Consider the following 18,868-nt stretch of genomic DNA (forward strand, 5'->3'; position numbering starts at 1 on the left):
ATGAATACTCCTAAACTACATACAGTTATTAATAAAGTAATATATAGCAAAATAAGCATTCTAGTGCACTGCACTACTGTTTGAGTTTGCTGATGATGAATGTAATGACCATGAATTGACCTTTTCTATGGTAGCCATTATAGAAATCTAAGATACCATTCCATTTCTAAAATATTGGTTAATTTTCAGTGGCTGGTTTCAAATGCCAGATCAGGATTGGATGCCTTCTTGCAGATACTTTATGAGGTACTTTTTTTTGCATTGCTACTTTCTAACCCCTGCACAGTGTGTATCTAGCCACAAAGCCACACACATTCCTTTGACTCATAGCCTCCTGAAGCAAATAAGTTAACAATAGGGGTCTTCTGTGATACCATATATCTTCTTTCAGGGTTCATTTTAACTCATTTTGCCTGAGTGGGTGGTAATATCATTTATTGCTACATATTAAAAACAAAAGCATAAATAATATTAATGCAGACTTTTTCTGGTTATTGCCTCTAACTGAATGCCCTTGACATCAGGATCAGTGTAGAATATTAAAATAACATTGACATGAATATTTAATATAAGAACTTGCATATAAATCATGGTTTCAAATTTAATATATCTGATGGTAATAATTAAGTTCATTATAAAAAGTAGAGGAGATAAGAAAGAAAAAATGATAAGACAAATGATTTCTATATATGAATTATCCTATATGAGACTAGTAAGTAAAAAATGGAAGATTTAATTATTATCTTGAGTAAATCATAAGGAACACAATCCAGCCTGCTCCTTCATCAGAGGTATATTTGAGATTTTTATTAGGTATTAAGGGATGGTTTCCCTAAATTTATTTAGTTATTTTTTGTTACATGCCTTTAATATAATTGTCATTAATTACAGATTATTCTTGCTAATTAGGAAGACAATAGATATCTTCAAGGGAGGTACAGTATCTAGGAAAGTAGAATTGAGTATTAATTCCCCTAATTATACAAAATAGAAATTCATAAAATTCTAAGTGACTAAATAAGAGTTATTACCAAATTTACTAGATTCTGATCTATGTTAAGTCAAATTTAGTTTTTTTAAATAATTGAACATGCCTAGAAACAAGTTCTCCTATGCAGAAATGAGAGTAAAGATATGAGTTAGTCTTAGCCCCCTCCTGCAAAGGCTATTTAGATTTTGTTATTGCCGGATTAATTCCAAGTAGTTGAGAATAAGTTGTACTCACTTGATTTAAGCAAAGAAAAAAAAAAAGTGGTGAGTACCTATTAGAATGTCACTTCATAAAGATTCTGCTAAGGGTTAATCTTACAGTGACAATTCCTATCAGGTTATTCCTCATGGGTTAATCTTACAGTGATAATTCCTATCAGTGATATTCCTATCATTAAGATAATGAGCACAAAATCTGCTGTGTCTACCTGGTAACCTAGACATTAATAGATTCTGAGGCAGTAACATGGTAGAAAGAGTCTTGGCTGTGAATACAATGAGAACCGGATTCAGATCCCAGCTTGATTACTTCCTAACTTTAGCTTGGCAAATTGTTTATCCTTCTCAAATTGCCTCCTTATCAGTTAGATATGATAATATCTGTTGGACAAGATTGTCCTGAGGACTACATGAGTTCATGTGGAAAATCAGCAGCACTGTGCCAGGCACAATTCAAAAAAAGTAGAGGTTATTCTTATGATCTGATGGAATTCCTTAGCATGTGACTTTATTTCTCTTTTTAACAAGTAACTTTAGAGGGACAATAATGTTTACTAACAACTGAAAACTATAGCCGAACTAAATACAGATCTTACAGATTAAATGTCTTACAGAAATTGAGTTTCATTTATAAAGAGAAAAAAATGAAATCAATAAACAGTATTTGGAAGTTGGTAATTATTCCTTTCCCCCGGTGGTGGAATCCATAGGCTTGGATGATTTATTTTAGGTCTAGTATGTTTGTGTTTTCATTCTCGATAGCATATTGCAGTGTCCTCTCCAGGAGACCCATGCTGGCTGTTGCGGAACTTGTTCTTCCATATCGGCCCTGAGCTGTTACAGACACCTCTGTGCTTCTTTTCCTGTAATTTCGCTAAGATTAATCAGTAAGCTATAAAGTGTTTCTGCCCTAACTACCAGCATCCACCAGGACCTCTTGGTTTCTATTATCTTCTTTAACCCCGATTGCCACTGTTACTTAACACTGTAACTGTTATTACTGCTATCATGGCTACTGTTTGTTACAGAAAAAATTTATGTAGTCCTTGAAGTTCTCTCGCAATTCAATAAGCTACTTTTGGCCTTCTCCTAATTCTTCATGACTACTTTATGTTGAAGGTAGGAGAGGAGGTTTCTAGCTCTCCGTGAACTTAAATAGAAAATAATAGCTTCTAAAGTGCTGACAGAAAAAAAAAAAAAAAAAATAGAAAGAAAAAGAAAAAGAAAAAGATGTTTGGGGTGTTTTTGGTTGGTTTTCCTGCCTTCCTTTCCAAATAACCCCCACCGCTCCCTGCTCCATACAGGACAAGAAAAAATTAAAGTGACCAGTTACCCTGTAGCTAAGGCTTTTTTTTTTTTTTCCCCCCAGACTCTTGGCTCTGCCTTTCCTACTCAACAGTCACATCCCCATTGACAGAATTGATTTGATACTAATGTAATACTAACTGAATTTTTTAAAAGTCCACTAGGCATTATGATAAGTTCTTTGCCTGTACCATATAATTTAGCTATAATACATGCATGTTCATTTCTAAATTAAAAATATCTGCATCATTTAGGTTAGACTAATATTGTGCATCCAAATTAAATAAGGTTTGGTAGCAACATTAACTTTTGAATTATCTATAAAATTAAGGCAATGATATTTAATCTCATCTTTACCTCCCAATAAATTGGCTTCAGTTGCTTAAAGAATGGGATTCAGAAGGATTGGGAGTCTTTTTTGGTCCAGACAGGAAGGAATACAGTAATTATATCAGTTTCCTGTGGCTGCTAGAACCAGTTACCACACACTTGGTGACTGAAAACAACAGAAAGATATTATATTATGGAGGCCAGATTTCTGAAATCTAGGTGTTGGTAGGTCAGCATACCCTCCAGAAGTTCTAGAGAAAAACCTGTTCTTTGCCTTCTCTAGCTTCTGGTGGCCACAGCTGAGCCTTGACTTGTGGCTTCATCACCATCATCTCTGCCTTCTCCTTATGTTGCTTTCTTCTCTGTGTATCTCTATCTAATCTCCTCCTGCCTCTCTTCTATAAGGATACTTGTAGTGGCATTAAGGCCCACCTGGAAAACCTAGGATGATCTCCTCTTGTCAGAATCCCTAACTTAATGGTAACTGTACAGACCCTTTTTCCAAATAAGGTAATATTCACAGGTTCCTGGGATTAGAGTGTGAACATATTTTAGGATTCTGTATCAGTGTTCGCCATGGGCAAGGGGAGTGGGTATTGGATTAGCATGCATGCCATGTTTTCCATCAGTGACCCGAACTATCATTTTACAAATACATGTTAGGTTAGGTTATGTGTCTTGTCCAAGATTACTGCATCAGAAGAATCCCAGCAGGAGTCACATGGTATACAAAGTTGGAGTAATGGTACAGAGCTAAGCAAAAGGGTTTTAATAAAGGTATGGGCAGGTTTGAGGAACACCAACAAGGATTATTGAACTATCTCAAGACTAATAATGGAACTTCTAGGCATGAAGGAACAAAGGGAAGTTTACCCTGATATGGCAGCAACTGTGGCCTTTGAGGACTGCAGGAAAGTGAAGGGTGAAGTTTACTAACCTCATTCTCTTCTCTCATTAATATTCTGCTCTTGCTTTTCATTGGCTGATCCCAAATGAAAGCCAGGAGACAAGGTATCCTGTTGTCATCTATTTGTTCAGTTTCACTGGACACATGAAAAAATGAAGAAGGAAGGAGAATGGATATGGAGGGGCAAAAAAAAAAAAAAAAAAATAGGAGGCCAGTCCCACAAATCATTGGCATCATAGCTGAGAGCAAAGTCTAAACTTCTTTATTTCAGAATTTATTATAATTTTCAACATGTCAAATTTAATTCAACAAATATTTGTTGAGTACATGCAATGTTAAAGTTCTCTATATGGCACCACAAAAATGCCTAGGATTTTTTGCAGGTTATAATAAAAATAGACTGGAGGTAATGAAAAACATCAGCATCCTTTTTATAGTAGTGATGAAAGCCTGAACTTAAGTAGAGGTCAGAATAAAAATGCATAGAACCATATAGATTTGAACTCCATTAGAAAAAACAATTAATAGGACTTGGTAAAATATTTGAAATGAGTAGAATGTAAAACAATGGGAAAAGAATGGCAAATAGGAATCCAAGATACAAAAACCAAATTAGAAAATATTCTGAAATTTACAAAATTAGCAATTAGCAGACAAGCTCTTATAGAGAAATTTACTTTGTGCCTTAAATTTAGGGTACAGTAGGATATCTGTGTCAAGATGACTAGAAAGCATTTGAAATATGGGTTGGTTCTTGGGATTAAGTAGGTTGGAAAGGGGGGAATATAATAAATATACTAAAGATTCTGTTCATTTATTAAGAAAATTATATCACTTCCTTACTATGAGTTGTACACTCTATAAGAATTTGGTAATAGACTAATGAATATGATAAAGTAATATTACTACTTTCAGAGAGATCATCAACGATGGCAGACATTTAACAAATAATAAAAATGAAAAAGGAGATACACATTTATAAAGAGATATTTGTTCCTGCTCAGAGATGACAGTTGAAATTACATGTGAGGAAAGAAAGCTTAGAGTATGAGCATAGCAAAATTTTTATGTTTGAGATATTTTGACAGATATCTTACACAGATATTTTGGATATGACTACAGTGGATTTTGTTTTCTAGCCTATAAATAGCATTACTACTTTTAGAGTTCAAGGTAAATCAAATTATGAAAAACCACATACCTTTACAGTGAACTCCATATATTTTTGATAACTCTGTCAAGTTTCTTAAAATTGTAAAATATATAAATGCAAGAGATTACAGATGAAAACAAAGAATATTAGGGACAAAGTCATGGTAGCATTTCCACATTGAGGGTATGGAAGGAAAAAGCAAAAAGCAGGTACCAGTAATTGTAATGAAAGTTCTCAGAAAGACTGAAGATTCAAGATAGAATAAAATATTAACATCAGCCACAGAAAGGATTTTCAAAAGGGAGCATGGTCAATGACATAAAACAGTGCAGAAAGTGGGTTAAAAAAAAAAGTGTACAAACTCAGGAAAATATAAAAATGTAAAAATGGGAGACTGGTAAAAAGGAGGTTAGTGGTGCTTTTTTTCAAGAGTGATTGGAATAGTCAGAACGCATTAAGTTGCAGAAAAACTAGAGCTTTAGGGAATGAAGGACTATAAAATGAAGAAATAGCCAAAGAGAAATTGGTAAATATTGCCAAAGTAAAGAAATGGTAAAATTTAGGGAACTTTCATTTTTAGAATAAAGGATATCTAAGTATACTTATGGATAGAGTGAAGGTACCACTATGGAGGGAAGATGAAGTTGTATTAGAGATAAACAATGGCAAAATCATTCACAGGAACAAAATGAGAGGATGTCAAGAGTATATTAAACACAGTATATATCGTGAAGGGCACAAGGTTGTTTTTGTTATTTGTGAGTTTTTTTTTCCTACTCATAGATACACATCATAATAAATGTAATAGAGTCAATAAGAAATTAAAAAGATAACCAAGAGCTATTTTGGGAGGATCAAATCAGGAGATTGAGGACAAATCTCCATGAATTGATTCCTTTCCCAAACAATACTTGAATGTTTGAAGAAAATTAAGATGTTGGGAGTTGCCTCTGGCCAACGAGTAGCACAACAGGAATATCAAGGGGACAAAATTATGTGATGACGGTAAATGCTTTACTGCAATAGTCAACAGTGGAGTTCAGGCTGAGAGAGAAGTAAATGAAGCATAATTGAAAGCAGGCATTAAAAAAATGATGAAAGAATCCAGTCTTCTTCCCTCTACTGCAAAATCTTTCCTGATCTGGCTTCTACTTGCATTTCCAGTCTCATCTCATTGCCATCAGAGCTTTTGCCAAATCCAGACACTTGATTCTTAGCAGATCTTCCCAAATTCACCCAGCTCTATAGCTCTTTCCTTCTGTTTGTCTGTGTGGCTTCTCATCATTCAGATCTCAGAACACATTTCCTGACCGCCTTTATTTAAAGTAGCTCTGTAGCCACCATTTTATTATTACAATATTCTATTTATTTTGTCCGTAACCTTTAATATGACTTAAAATTACTTCCATGTCTGTTTTATATTTGTTTCTCCTGTATATTGGTTGCCTCTCCCAGTAGAGTGAAAGCTTCATGACAATAGAGATGGGATGGTAGACCCAACTTCAGTACCAGTGGCAAGCATATGGCAGGTCCACAATACTTTTAAGTGAAGAAATGCCTAACAGAAGGGTAGGAAAACATAAGGCTGAAGGGAAAATCAGTTTACCCAGGGGTAAGGGAAGGTAGGAAACCCAGCCAGAAACCAGAAATCTACATAGAGAAGAATTACTCATGAAGTTCTTCATTGTGCAGCACAGTTAGTAGTATCTGAACCTGATGCTACTGAGTGGGTGAATGGTGGAGAATGGGGATGGAAAACTTTCGACACCAAAAGTTAGAAGGATCCTAATCTTGAATGTTCATGTCCACCCACAGGATGCAGAGATTAGAAAAGAGTGCTGAGCCCAGCCAGCAGCGTGGACAGACTTAAACTTTATGGCATATCAATTCAGTCTGTCTAGTTGCTGTTCACCTCCTCACACAAGTAAATTATTATTTATTCTAGATGTGAGGAAACAGATGCAGATTTCATTTATTTTATTATCTAGATACCATCTGCAGCAAAACATGTTTGTAAAACATTATTATGGACCAATAATTTTATTTCATCTTTCATCACTGCTGTCAGCATTATCGCCTTTGTTTTCTTCATCCCCATCACCCTCGCTATCTTTAGCAGAGGCATTTGTGCCCAGCATTCATAAATCTGCTGACTGTTGCATTAAACACAGTTTTATGTCTACATTAATTGTCTATTTTTTCTTTTCCTCTTTCCCCCTTTTTATCTGCCTTATCCGTGATGCAATGGGATTTTACCCATTTTTAGCTGGAGGGTATTGAAGTAATGGTCCATAGACATAATGAAACTGTGAAAGTTTGGCTGAAGTTAACATTTTTAAGAAACAGAAGAGCCCATAAGTTTTCACTGGCCATATGCTTTTTTTCTTTTTTCTTTCTGTGAAACCACTAACCAGCATGAGTAAGAAAAGAAGTTTAAGTGGCAAGGTATAAACATCTGAAGGCTGGGCAAAATGATACCTTAATATGACAAATGGTATTGCTTATTTTTATTATTGTACAGAAATACCTTTCCTTCAGACACAAATAGAGACACAAACAACACAGGTGAGAGAATAATGGCACACATGCTTCAGAGCTTTTTGTCTATGCCCTGCTTACCCCTTGATAGTTAAAAAAAAAAAAGTGTCCTTATTCAAACCAGACTCATTATAAAGAAAAATGTTCTTGCTTTAGAGTTTTCAGTGTAGCACCTGTTAACATCCTTCCCCTCTGTCCAATGAGAAAACTCTTTAATTCACCTACAAGAAACAATTTTACAAAGCAAAAGGGAAAACAAAGACAGAAACTAATTTTATTTCTGAAAAAAAATAGATAATGCACCTGTCAACTTGTATTTATTCCAGTGGCCTTGGGTGACATTTTCTAGTGACAGCAGCGAAGATTCCAAAATTGCTTCCATAGGCCCCACACAGCTATAGGTAACAGGGGACGTTATTAACTTCAACACAGAGCAATTCATTGAAATCCAACACTCCATTATTAAAATATTGGAATTTTTTTCCCTTTCCATCCCACTCATCACTCTAAATGAATCCACGTTCTCTTTTCTTTATCTCTTTCCCTATCCCCCAAAAAAGCCATCTGCTATTTCCTTTATGAAAAAAATAAAACCTACAATTAGTGTCTTGTTCATCTTTTCTTTTTCAAAAAAAGAGAACTATTATGCAAATACTCTGCAATTTGGTTTCAAATACCCTTTGTAGTGTGATGAGCAATTTTCCTTAATACAACCCCAGCTTTTTTGCCAGGACTTACTAATAGATTTTTTAAAAGAGAACTTTCATGTGACTTTTTTACACTCTTCTGATGTAAACTTTTCACAGGCATATTTAGAATGGAATTATCATTACTCCTTGAGTTGTAAAAGAAAAAAATTGTTTATGTATTTCACCCTGAAAAAGAGGCCTTAAATAACCCTAAATCTTTCTTTTACCTTAAATTCCATCACCTTCTTTCTCAAGAAATGGTCTGTACCAAGTAATACTCTCAGGAAATCAGAGATATATGTTTTCTTTGGCTTTTTCGGAAAGCATATTATAAGTGATGGCAGTTTACCTTTTAATGCAAATTTGTTGTTTGATTTTAGTTGCTCCTCAGGAAATATAATACAATTTGATCCAATTCTTCAGGTTTTTGGAGGTGTCTTCTTGCTAACCAGATAAGCATCTACAGTGCAAAGTGCTGATGGAACTGAAATTTATTAAGTACAGTATCATAAGAAGAAGCAACTGCACTAAGAATCAGAAACCTTGAATCTTAAACCTGATCCTGGTACTTATCAAATATAACCTGGGCAGTAAGCCCACCCAGCTTTGGTTTTCTCCTTTCAAAACTGAGAATTACTACGTCCTTTGACTGCTTCTAGTGTTACAGTGGGGATCAAACCACAACTGCAAGTTACTATGTTTGCAGTGGATTATAGATACATCTTAAGGCAATGTTCCAGAGGTCTGCAATTTTCATATTTCCTACAGTAGCTTCATCTGGAGAGCTTGCTACAAATGCAGATTCCTGATCTATTTCTAGCCCTGATTATCTGGGAGTGGGGCCAGGATAGCTACCTGTAATGATAATCCAGGGTGATTGTTATGCTCATAAAAGACTGAGAGCCACTAGAAGAGAAACAGAATAAATGAAATCAGTATAAATTTAACTTAATTAGATAATATCTAATTTGGTACTTAATTAAATTAGATATTTAATTTGATTACATGTTTTGCTTATCTGTTGGTGTATATGTGTGCATATCATAATTTAGTGAAGTATAAACCCTCTGGTTTATACTTTTAATACTAATGTTATAATTAATAACAATACAATATTACTAGGTTAACATTACTATCTGTACTCTCCTTATAACTACATGGATTTGCCTTATTTCAAATGTTTACTAAAATATAAAGTAAGTAAACCCAAAATGTTTTGACCTTTTAGATCCAAATGGAGCCCTATTCATAGAAATTACTCAAATTTCTGGTCTTGCTGATTATGCAGAAACTCCAACCCCTAAAGGAGTCCCCCCATATAGTTTGGGCACTTCCTGGGTGCCTCATATGTAACTATAAACCAATGTCCCAGTCACAGTCTTCCTGTGATATTTGCAGTGTCCTTCCTTACCAGCCTGGTCCCCATGTGGAGATTCTCTCCTCGTTGAGCCAGAAAGACCCTCCGCCTGGCACCGTGGACTGGTACCACCACTGACTGGCAGCACCTGAGGAAACCAGTGTCCTTGCCAGACCAGTGCTCCATGGGCTGCCCTTGTTGTCGTGGGCTGAGCAAGGAAGCATAGACACTGTTATTTTCCCCCGTTCTATGACTCCGGCTCCCTGGGGCCACCGAGGAAGGAAGGGGGAATTGTAACATCTACTTGAAAGCCATCTGGAAAACAACAATTTCAACTTCTGCTCACAGAGGCTCAAAAACAATCTTTTGGATTGGGCCGACACCTTTTTACCAGCTTTTTGTTTCTGTTTGACCTTATCTCCCTTCTTTCTCAAAGACACTTGCCCATTTTGCCCCACTCGTCCTCGCTCAAAATAGTAAAAGATTATACCTCACCTAAGATGCTGGCTGAATCCAGTCAATCCATATACTCCATCAGACATACACAATAATTGTCAATAATCTTTAGAGTCAACTGAAATCAACACCACTAAAACAGTAGTGGAGATTAAGAGTTAATAGTGTCCTCTCAAATAGCTCTAAGGTAATAATAATAGAAATCAAATACTTCTATAAGGCAAATAATAAAAGACAGAAGTCTAGAGTGACTCTCCATTCCTTTCCCTGCTTGTTTTCCACTGCCCAAAGTAATCACTTACAATTTCTCAGCAATTTATTTTTTTCATATAATTCTGTTTCTAAATATTATGCTTACATTGTCAACTCTTGATTTTTCCATTTTATGCATCATATACTAACTTGTCACTAGGAGCAACAGGAATGTACCTTTCACTTTCTTCCCATCACCCCCTTGCAGAATTATAGTATACCTCCCTTCCCTTCATTTTCCAGGATAGTAGTATGGTGTTTGCATATTTAAACATTCTGTATTTATGTCCTTATGCTTATGTAACTATTCCCAGTAACGCTTTATAATGAATACATGATTTTCTTTCTTGTGTATGTCTTGTACTGTACATCAAATCAATTTCTTCATTTTATTTTTGCTTAGGTTTCTGTGCATCAATCCTAATTTGACCTTCAACTTGTGCCAAATATACATGTATTTAAAATGTATTTTAAACTCATTAGGTATTCTATCTTCTCCATCTTCTTGGATTACCTTTTCCAGATCACTATGTCTCACTCCATTCTGGTCTGACTGCTGTCTTGGTCTCTTATACAGTTTTTATTTTGGAATATCCCTTCACTGTCATTTTCTGTTTCTTCAATTAAATGTACTCTTTTAATGGCTCCCTCTTATATAAGAAACACATCTAACAGAGAAAGGAAGTACGTGAAATAAGTTTGTAGTTTTTTAAAGGTTTATTTATTTGGGGGAGGGGGAGAGCATATATGGGGGGAGAGCAGACGGAGAGAATCTCAAGCAGACTCCGTGCTGAGCCCAGAGCCCAACACCAGGCTTGATATCATGACGCTGTCATCATGACCTGAGCTGAAACCAGTCGTCCAACACTCAACTGAATGAGCCATCCAGACTCAGCCCCCTGAGATAAGTTTAATAACAGACATACCTGAACATATCTGTATATCCACCCACTTAATTGAAATTTTGCTGGATTTGGAATTTGAGGTTTAAACAGTTTTAAGCTTCAGAATTTTGAAGTCACAGTTCCATTTAGGAGAAGAAACTGGAAGGTGGCCCCAATTTTCTCCACATATAAATTCACATAATCCTGCTATTTTCATCAGAGTACTTCTCTTTCCATTTTGCCTACTATCTGTAGTCCACAGTCCTTTTGATAGAGGGATAGTATTTAGGTGCCTCCTAAATACGCTTTGAAATGATCCTGCTGATGTCAGTTTCTCCCTCCTGCTCCATTTGGAGAGATTTGTGGTGCTAACACTAATTGTGCCTTTGGTGGTGTACACATGTGGTCCGAATTGGATTTCTTCTCCGTTTCCCTCCCTGCGGCATTAGGGTTGAGGTGTCTTATGTATGCTGATTGGTTACGACTAGTAAGCCACATCCTGCTCCTGTTATTCTATCTTCATTGCCTCCTCTCTATGACTGTTGGTGTCTACCTCTTTATTGATTCCTTTATTGCTAGTATAGTGGAATTGAGAGGAAATGGAAGTAAATTTGTATATTCAATCTGCCATGACATCTTAACCAAAAGGTCAATATAGCTTTCTGTCCTCAATTTTTTTTGTTTTGAAAAATTTTAAAGTTACAGAAAATATTCAAGAATGCTACAATAAATAATAATCCTCATGGCTTCAGTGTAAACTGATTGATAATAAATTGCCATATATGTGCCACCCCCTGTGTGTGTGTGTGTGTGTGTGTGTGGTCCTATCTGTTTCAAATTGTAGTAAAGATACTTAAAATACCTTTTAACTAGAGGCTAACTTTAGGATGCACTACTTAACTATCGTTATGTACAATTTTATCTTCATTAAACCAAAGTGACATGATTATGATAAAGAAATTAGAGCTGTTTTCTCACTTTATGAAATAATAAAGTTGGAGTAGACAATTTTTTATAGTCTCACTTAGCTTTCAAATTTTATGATTCTATGAATAATACATCACTTATAATTTTAGAAATGAAATAAATTTGAATAAAGATAAAGTTAGGGAATAAAATGTCTTATTAAAAGGCTTATTTTTCTGCATAAATCCACAATGGCATATTGCTTATAATTGTTTAAGTTTTGATATTTATAATTTATAAATTACACCTGTGTATGCTCTCTAAATCCATACTAATAATGGATGATTTAACTTTGGGTCACCTTTTACAATGTTCAAACAATTGCATTTGTATAGATTATTGTATTCTAGAACGAAAGACCAAAAATTAAAAATCCACAGTATAAGCTAGGATTCAGTATCAACTAATTTAGCAGTAAATAAAATCAAATATTATGCATATTGCAAAAGAGAAAACACTAATATTAATATTATATGCATTTAAATCTATAACATTTTCCATTTTAACAAAAGTGGTCTTTATTTTTCACTTAATTTTACTTGAGTTAAATCACTTTAAGAATATAATAGCTGCATTAATGTCTTTTCATTTTTAATTTATTCCATCGAATGAGTACATTTTCAAAATTATGATCAGCACCATTAATATAGAGCTACAAGGAAATTTGAGTTGAAATGATGGTGTTATTTATTAATTTTTTTTTATAGGAAGCTTTGATCATGGCAAGTATGGACCATCCACACTTAGTCCGGTTATTGGGTGTGTGTCTGAGCCCAACCATTCAGCTGGTTACACAGCTTATGCCCCATGGCTGCCTGTTGGACTATGTCCATGAACACAAGGATAACATTGGATCCCAGCTGCTGCTTAACTGGTGTGTCCAGATAGCTAAGGTAAGTGTCCAACACTTCCTATGGAGATAACTCTCCTAGCTTGCTTTCTCCTATTCTAGGGTAGTATGGATATTGAAAATATGTTTAGTCTTTCAATAGATTTAAGTAAAATAAATTGCTTTTGCTATATTGGAAGGTATACGGAAGTCTTTGCATTCAAAGCACAGATCAAGCACATATTATACATCTTTGGATTACTTTATTGCCAACTGTGGTATATGGACCAGATGCAAAAACAAATAGCTTACTGGTCAGGAGAAAAAAAAAAAAAAGTTATACCAAATTTGTTTGGTTTTTGTTTTCTTTTTACATATAATTTAAATAACAAAATCCAAGAAAAAAAAAGATTGAATGTCTGAATTGTTCCATTTTTAGATGATTTTATTAAGATAGTGGGTACATTCAGTTCTCAGTATTACAAATCAACAAGTTTTAAATATTTTCCTGGACATTTTGATAATTCTCAATTAGTCTTTAATGGTTGGGGGTTTGGGATCTTGCAAGGCATGGCATGTAACGTACATAACGGAGTGCCACGGATCTCAGCACCTGGAGTGATGGGGACGGGCATCTGTGATGAGCTGGAGAACACCTACTACTGCCCTCTGTAGGACTGCATTTTTTTCCCACCAAAGTTATGCGGTCTTCCAATTTTTCAGAGGGGCCAGAATTCTGGATTTTTTTTTTTTTTTTAATGTGACTTCTCCAAATTTAAATCTTGGCTCAAACTTTTGAATTGTTCTGGAAGCCAAACAAAGCATTTATGTCCTGCAGTCCACCAGTGTGAAACTTCTGTTGTATGCTTTTTATATCCAAATAACCCATTTATTTGTTTATCTCATATTTATTGATTATCTGTACCAAGAGTATTTCTTGAAAATTTTCTCCTAGATAAATAGATCTGAGATGAGTTTTAATTCTGTGTTTCAACTTTTATTTACATCAAAATTTGACTTAATTTCAAAAACTGATTTATATATCTAAACTTCAGTGAATTATAAGGTGAGCTAAACAGGCAAAAGAAATTTTCAAATCATCCTAACACTATAGATGAAAACAAAAGTAAGGTTCAAATTTCTTTGCTGTTCTCTACGTTTCCTGCAGTGTTCTTCATAATTTAGGTTTTGTCCTTAGGGATTCATGACATTAATATATCATTTATGCAAGACTGTACACTCTAATAATAGAAACTACTTTGAGTTCCCAGAATAATCACACTGTTTTAAACCATTTTGCCTTTGTGACTGCCAGTCTTTCTGCTTAGAAATCTTTCCTCATAGCTCCTTGATCACATAACATGATCTTTTCCATCTATCAACACTGATTGGACTTCCTTCCCTTATAGAAACTTCCCTACTCAACATTTTTCTCCAAACAGAAGCAACTTCTTCTGATTCTGTATTGGTTTTAGTCACTGGTATCCTAAACACATTTTTATTATTTAAATGTTATACTGAATGTTTACAAAACTATCTGACTGTATGGAAAGTTTAGTTAGTCATTAATCCTTCAACAAAAATCTGTAGACACTTTCCATGTGTCAGGTACTATGCTGCCTGAAGTGTTTAGGGGCAAATAACAGGGACATGGGCATGGTTGTCTTTGTATACCCTAATGGCATGAATAGTCAACAGATGAAACAATTAAGTATAGGAGTATACTTAATACTTTGGTTCAGATTTTGAAGAAAAATAATTATAGGAGAGACTTAGGGCAGACACCATTAAGTCCTCGGAGAAGAGTTTGCTTATGAGAAGAAAATTTAGGCAGAGGAAAGATTCCACCAGAACCCTCTGGATATGGTGACCACGTAATTTATCATCCAACTAGGACAATTTTAGGAGTGAAAGAAGGCTCGTTCACTAGTTCCACCAAGATAGCAGGCACACAAATGTCCTAAACAAAGAAAGATGTGTGGGGGCCCTGTCTGATATGAAAAGTTTGGATTTTATTATAAATATAGTAGGTGTTGAAGTATTTTATGTTCTAATGAGATCATGCCCGTTTATGTATGGAGATGAAAGCAAGGCAATCCAAGAATGGAAAGGCAAATACCAGTCAGAAGTCTGGACGTAATGAAAACAGGACAAGTAAATTTGATTAGGATATATTATTGAGATAAATATAGGCATTTGTAATACTGATCAATTGTGGGGGAGTGTGGTGGTGGTGTTTCCTGAGCTGGTGAATACTGAGGAATTATAGAAAAAAAATTTGAGAGTTTAGTTCCAGACATGGCAAATTGCAAAGGTTTATCGAACATGACACTGGGGCTTTCAATTAGGTAGTTGAATTTGGTTGGGACTCTTAATGTAGACTGAAGAGTTACAGGAATTTAAATACATGGGAAAAGTTCTGATTACATAGCTATTGACTCAGTCTGATTCATATTTCTTTCTAGCACCAGAAATTGGCATAGTAGCCATTCAGTAAACATTTAATAAATATTTAACTCATAAAGAAAATGAAAAAATCTGTACATAAGGAGGGAACCCATCCTTTGTCTTTTTTCCTACTTCAGGGGCAGAAGTGTGTAGTGGAAACAGCATTAGGGTCAGAAGGACCTACAGTAGTATGATGGTGATCACTTTTAAGTTTTGTGAGTTGAGTAAGTTAGCCTTTTTGGAATTTTGTTTCTCAGTGTATGAAGAGTTCATAATCACTACTTTTTTTTTTTTTTTTCGTATTTGCAAAATGAATATAATGGTATCCACCTCTGGTAGGCTGAAATTCCCTGTCCCCAAAGATGTTAAGTGCCATCCCCAGCATCTGTGAATAAGTTACTATAAATGTTAAAAGGGAATGTGTGAATGTTACTAAGTTAAGGACCTTGAGATGAGATTATCCTGGATCATCCAAATGGGCCTAATGTAATCTAAGAATCCTTATAAGTGGGAGTAAGTGAAGATAAAAAGATGGGAGTGATGTGCTTTGAAGATGGAGAAAGGGGCCACAAGCCAGAAAATAGAGTCTACCTCTAGAAATAAAATAGTTTCTCCCTATAAGGTCCAGGCCTGATACACCTTGATTTTATTCCAATTTATAAACCAACTCAGGACTTCTGACGTCCACAGCTGTAAGAAAATAAATTTGTATTGTTTTAAGGCATTAAATTTGTGGTAATTAGATACAGCCATAAAAAACTAATATACTTCCTCATAGTGGTTTGCAAAGATTAAATAAAACAGCCCAATGCAAGTTTCTGGCTCAGCTCCTAGAACTTTCATCCTAGAATAAAGGAGAGTGTTTAAAAACACTCTCTTTTATTAGCTATAGGTTGAAAGCCTCAAAACAGAATTTTTTTTAAAGATCTTATTTATTTATTTGACAGAGAGAGATCACAAGTAGGCAGAGAGGCAGGCAGGAGGTGGAGGGAAAAAGGCTCCCCGCTGAGCAGAGAGCTGGATGTGGGGCTCCATCCCAGGACCCTGAGATCGTGACCCAGGCCGAAGGCAGAAACCCAACCCACTGAGCCACCCAGGTGCCCCAACAGAGAACTATTTTTAAAATGTCTGCAAAATATAAGTAAGATGGGTTTAGTAAACACAAGTACTTTACAAATCACTACTCCAGTAACTTAGATAAGCTTTTTCTTTGTTTTCAATTCTCTCCAAGAAAGGCTCATGAAAGTAAGCATCATAATTGCTCCAAGACCCACTTTGCTTTTGCTACATCCTTTCTTTCACTGATGAAGCTGGAAGGATTGGGGATGATACTGTAAAATGACTGATGTATGTTTGTGTTATAACATTCCTATGGAAAATACAACAGTAGGTAGGAAAATAATAATTATAGCTAACATCAAGCAGCTCTTATTCTTTGTAAATTATTACTGTGTATATTTTATTCATTAATTAATTTGTCTCATTACAAGCCTGTCATTATTAGGACAACCTGAGGTGTCATTATTATTTTCATTTAACAGATAAAATAATAGAGAATGTAAGTTATTTGATTAAATTCACAAAGCTAGTAAATAAATAGTAGAACCACTAATCTATATTTTTATATATAAGGATAAAATATTTTTTTCAAATTTCACCCATATTCCATTGGTACATCATTCTACAAAATTTTATGTCATAGAAAACGCAAATTTAAACACTAAAATGGTTTTCTTCTTATAGGCAACCATATTCACTCTGCATACACTGTATTTAGAACTTAATTTAATCTGGTAAGCAGAGCAGAATATACTATTATTTAATGCTCATGCAATGCAATATGCCTTCCTGGTGCTTTATGAATCCAGAATAGAAGATAATGATGAGAATTCCTTTTTTTGTCATTGTTGCTAGCGAGTTGGGAAAGCAGTTTTTATGATAGCTTAGCAGACTCTGAAAAATGTACATGAGTTTAGAGTGAAGAAACTTCGTGGTGAATAGCACCAATAATGACTGAGTACACGTAGATAAAGCATGTCTTACACACCTGAGTACACGTAGATAAAGCACATCTCACCCACCCGACATCCTCTTGGTGCTTTGTGTACATTGTGTTAGTTAATCTTTACTGAAACTTTAGCAGGTAGGGCCCATTGTTCTCCCAGTTCATAAATGAGGAAAACAGGGAAAGTTATGTCCTAAGGGACAACATGACTGGGATGCCTGAATTCTAACAAGAGCCCATGTACCGTCCTCTCCAAACACATACATGCCACTGCAGCTGAAAGCCCCTTGCTCTCTTCAACAGCACTTCTGAATATGAGGAGTGGTGAGAAGCATGGTGTCTGTAGTTGTGTCTCATCGTTAACCCCATAAAAGAAATGATCTTACCATGAATAATACTTTCCATTGTCTTCATGAGAATTTTTTTATTGCCTTACCATCAGCATCTATGTCACCTTTTCAGGAGAAAGTACTAGAGAGCCATTCAATTTTGAAGGATTTTTTTTGAACCAAGTTTTACTTGTAAAGTATTACAACAAAGCAAGCTCAAAACTGTTCTGTGAACAATTATGCAGTATGAATACTGATCACAAGTGGCACTATACATTAGGAATTTAAAATGTGTAGTTTGGCTCTAGTCTGTGTTAAGCATACAGCCTCTACAAACAGTTTGAATGGGTTCTACTCCCGGATCCACTTATCAGCTGTGTGTCCTTAGACAAGTTAGTTAATCTCTCTCTCTCTTTTTTTTTTTTTTTTTTAAGATTTTGTTTATTTATTTGACAAAACAGAGATCACAGGTAGGCAGAGAGGCAGGCAGAGAGAGAAGGGGAAGCAGGCTCCCTGCTAAACAGAGAGCCTGATGTGGGGCTCAATCCCAGGACCCTGGGATCATGACCTGAGCCGAAGGCAGAGGCTTTAACCCCCTGAGCCACCCAGGTGCCCCAAGTTAGTTAATCTCTTGAGTGCTCTGAAATGGGGATAATAATAGTACTTATTTCATGGAGTAATTATGAGAATAAGGTAATATTTGTAATGTGCTAAAAACACTGCTTAGCATAGAATAAGAATGTATACTATGTGCTATTTTGGGTATATCTGAGATGAAAGCAATAGGCAAAGAACACCCTCATAATGTCATTTAAAAATATTCAATTTTAAATTTCAGCTGTGAAAGACATAGAATTTGTTCTTAGACCATGCTAGGGATAGAAGGAGATAATCTCATGTGTAATATTCAATATTTCTGATCTTTGGAAAAAAGGCCATGAGTCCCCCATCCTCATGTGTTTTTCTGCACAGGTTCCTAAGATGTGTCCTATGTTTGCTATTATTATGGCCTCTAATTTTCATGTCAGTAAATTGGATTACTAGTAATATTGAAACCATGTGAAACTACCAGTGAACTGGCAAAGAGCTGAGGTCTGGGGTAATGCTTTGAATAAGATAATCCATTACTGAACAAAGAGAAAATTCTAACCTTTCAATCTCAAGCTAGAAAAGGTTAATATTGGTCTGACTTCCTATTTACTGCACAAAAT

The 18,868-nt window shown here is 35.3% G+C and overlaps 1 protein-coding gene across 5 annotated transcripts in view; it reads left to right on the plus strand.

Annotated features, from left to right (window-relative positions):
- The window catches only part of ERBB4 (erb-b2 receptor tyrosine kinase 4), a 1,133,152-nt gene that overhangs the window by 963,036 nt on the left and 151,248 nt on the right, over positions 1-18,868 (plus strand). For all 5 annotated transcript variants that reach the window (XM_032859886.1, XM_032859888.1, XM_032859890.1 and 2 more), the window contains one exon: positions 12,754-12,939. In XM_032859886.1, the coding sequence (XP_032715777.1) occupies positions 12,754-12,939 (186 nt within the window). The remainder of the gene's footprint in view (positions 1-12,753; positions 12,940-18,868) is intronic.

Source organism: Lontra canadensis, unplaced genomic scaffold, assembly GCF_010015895.1.
Source record: "Lontra canadensis isolate GAN:19392208 unplaced genomic scaffold, GSC_riverotter_1.0 scaffold18, whole genome shotgun sequence".
In the NCBI taxonomy this organism is placed as follows: domain Eukaryota; kingdom Metazoa; phylum Chordata; class Mammalia; order Carnivora; family Mustelidae; genus Lontra; species Lontra canadensis.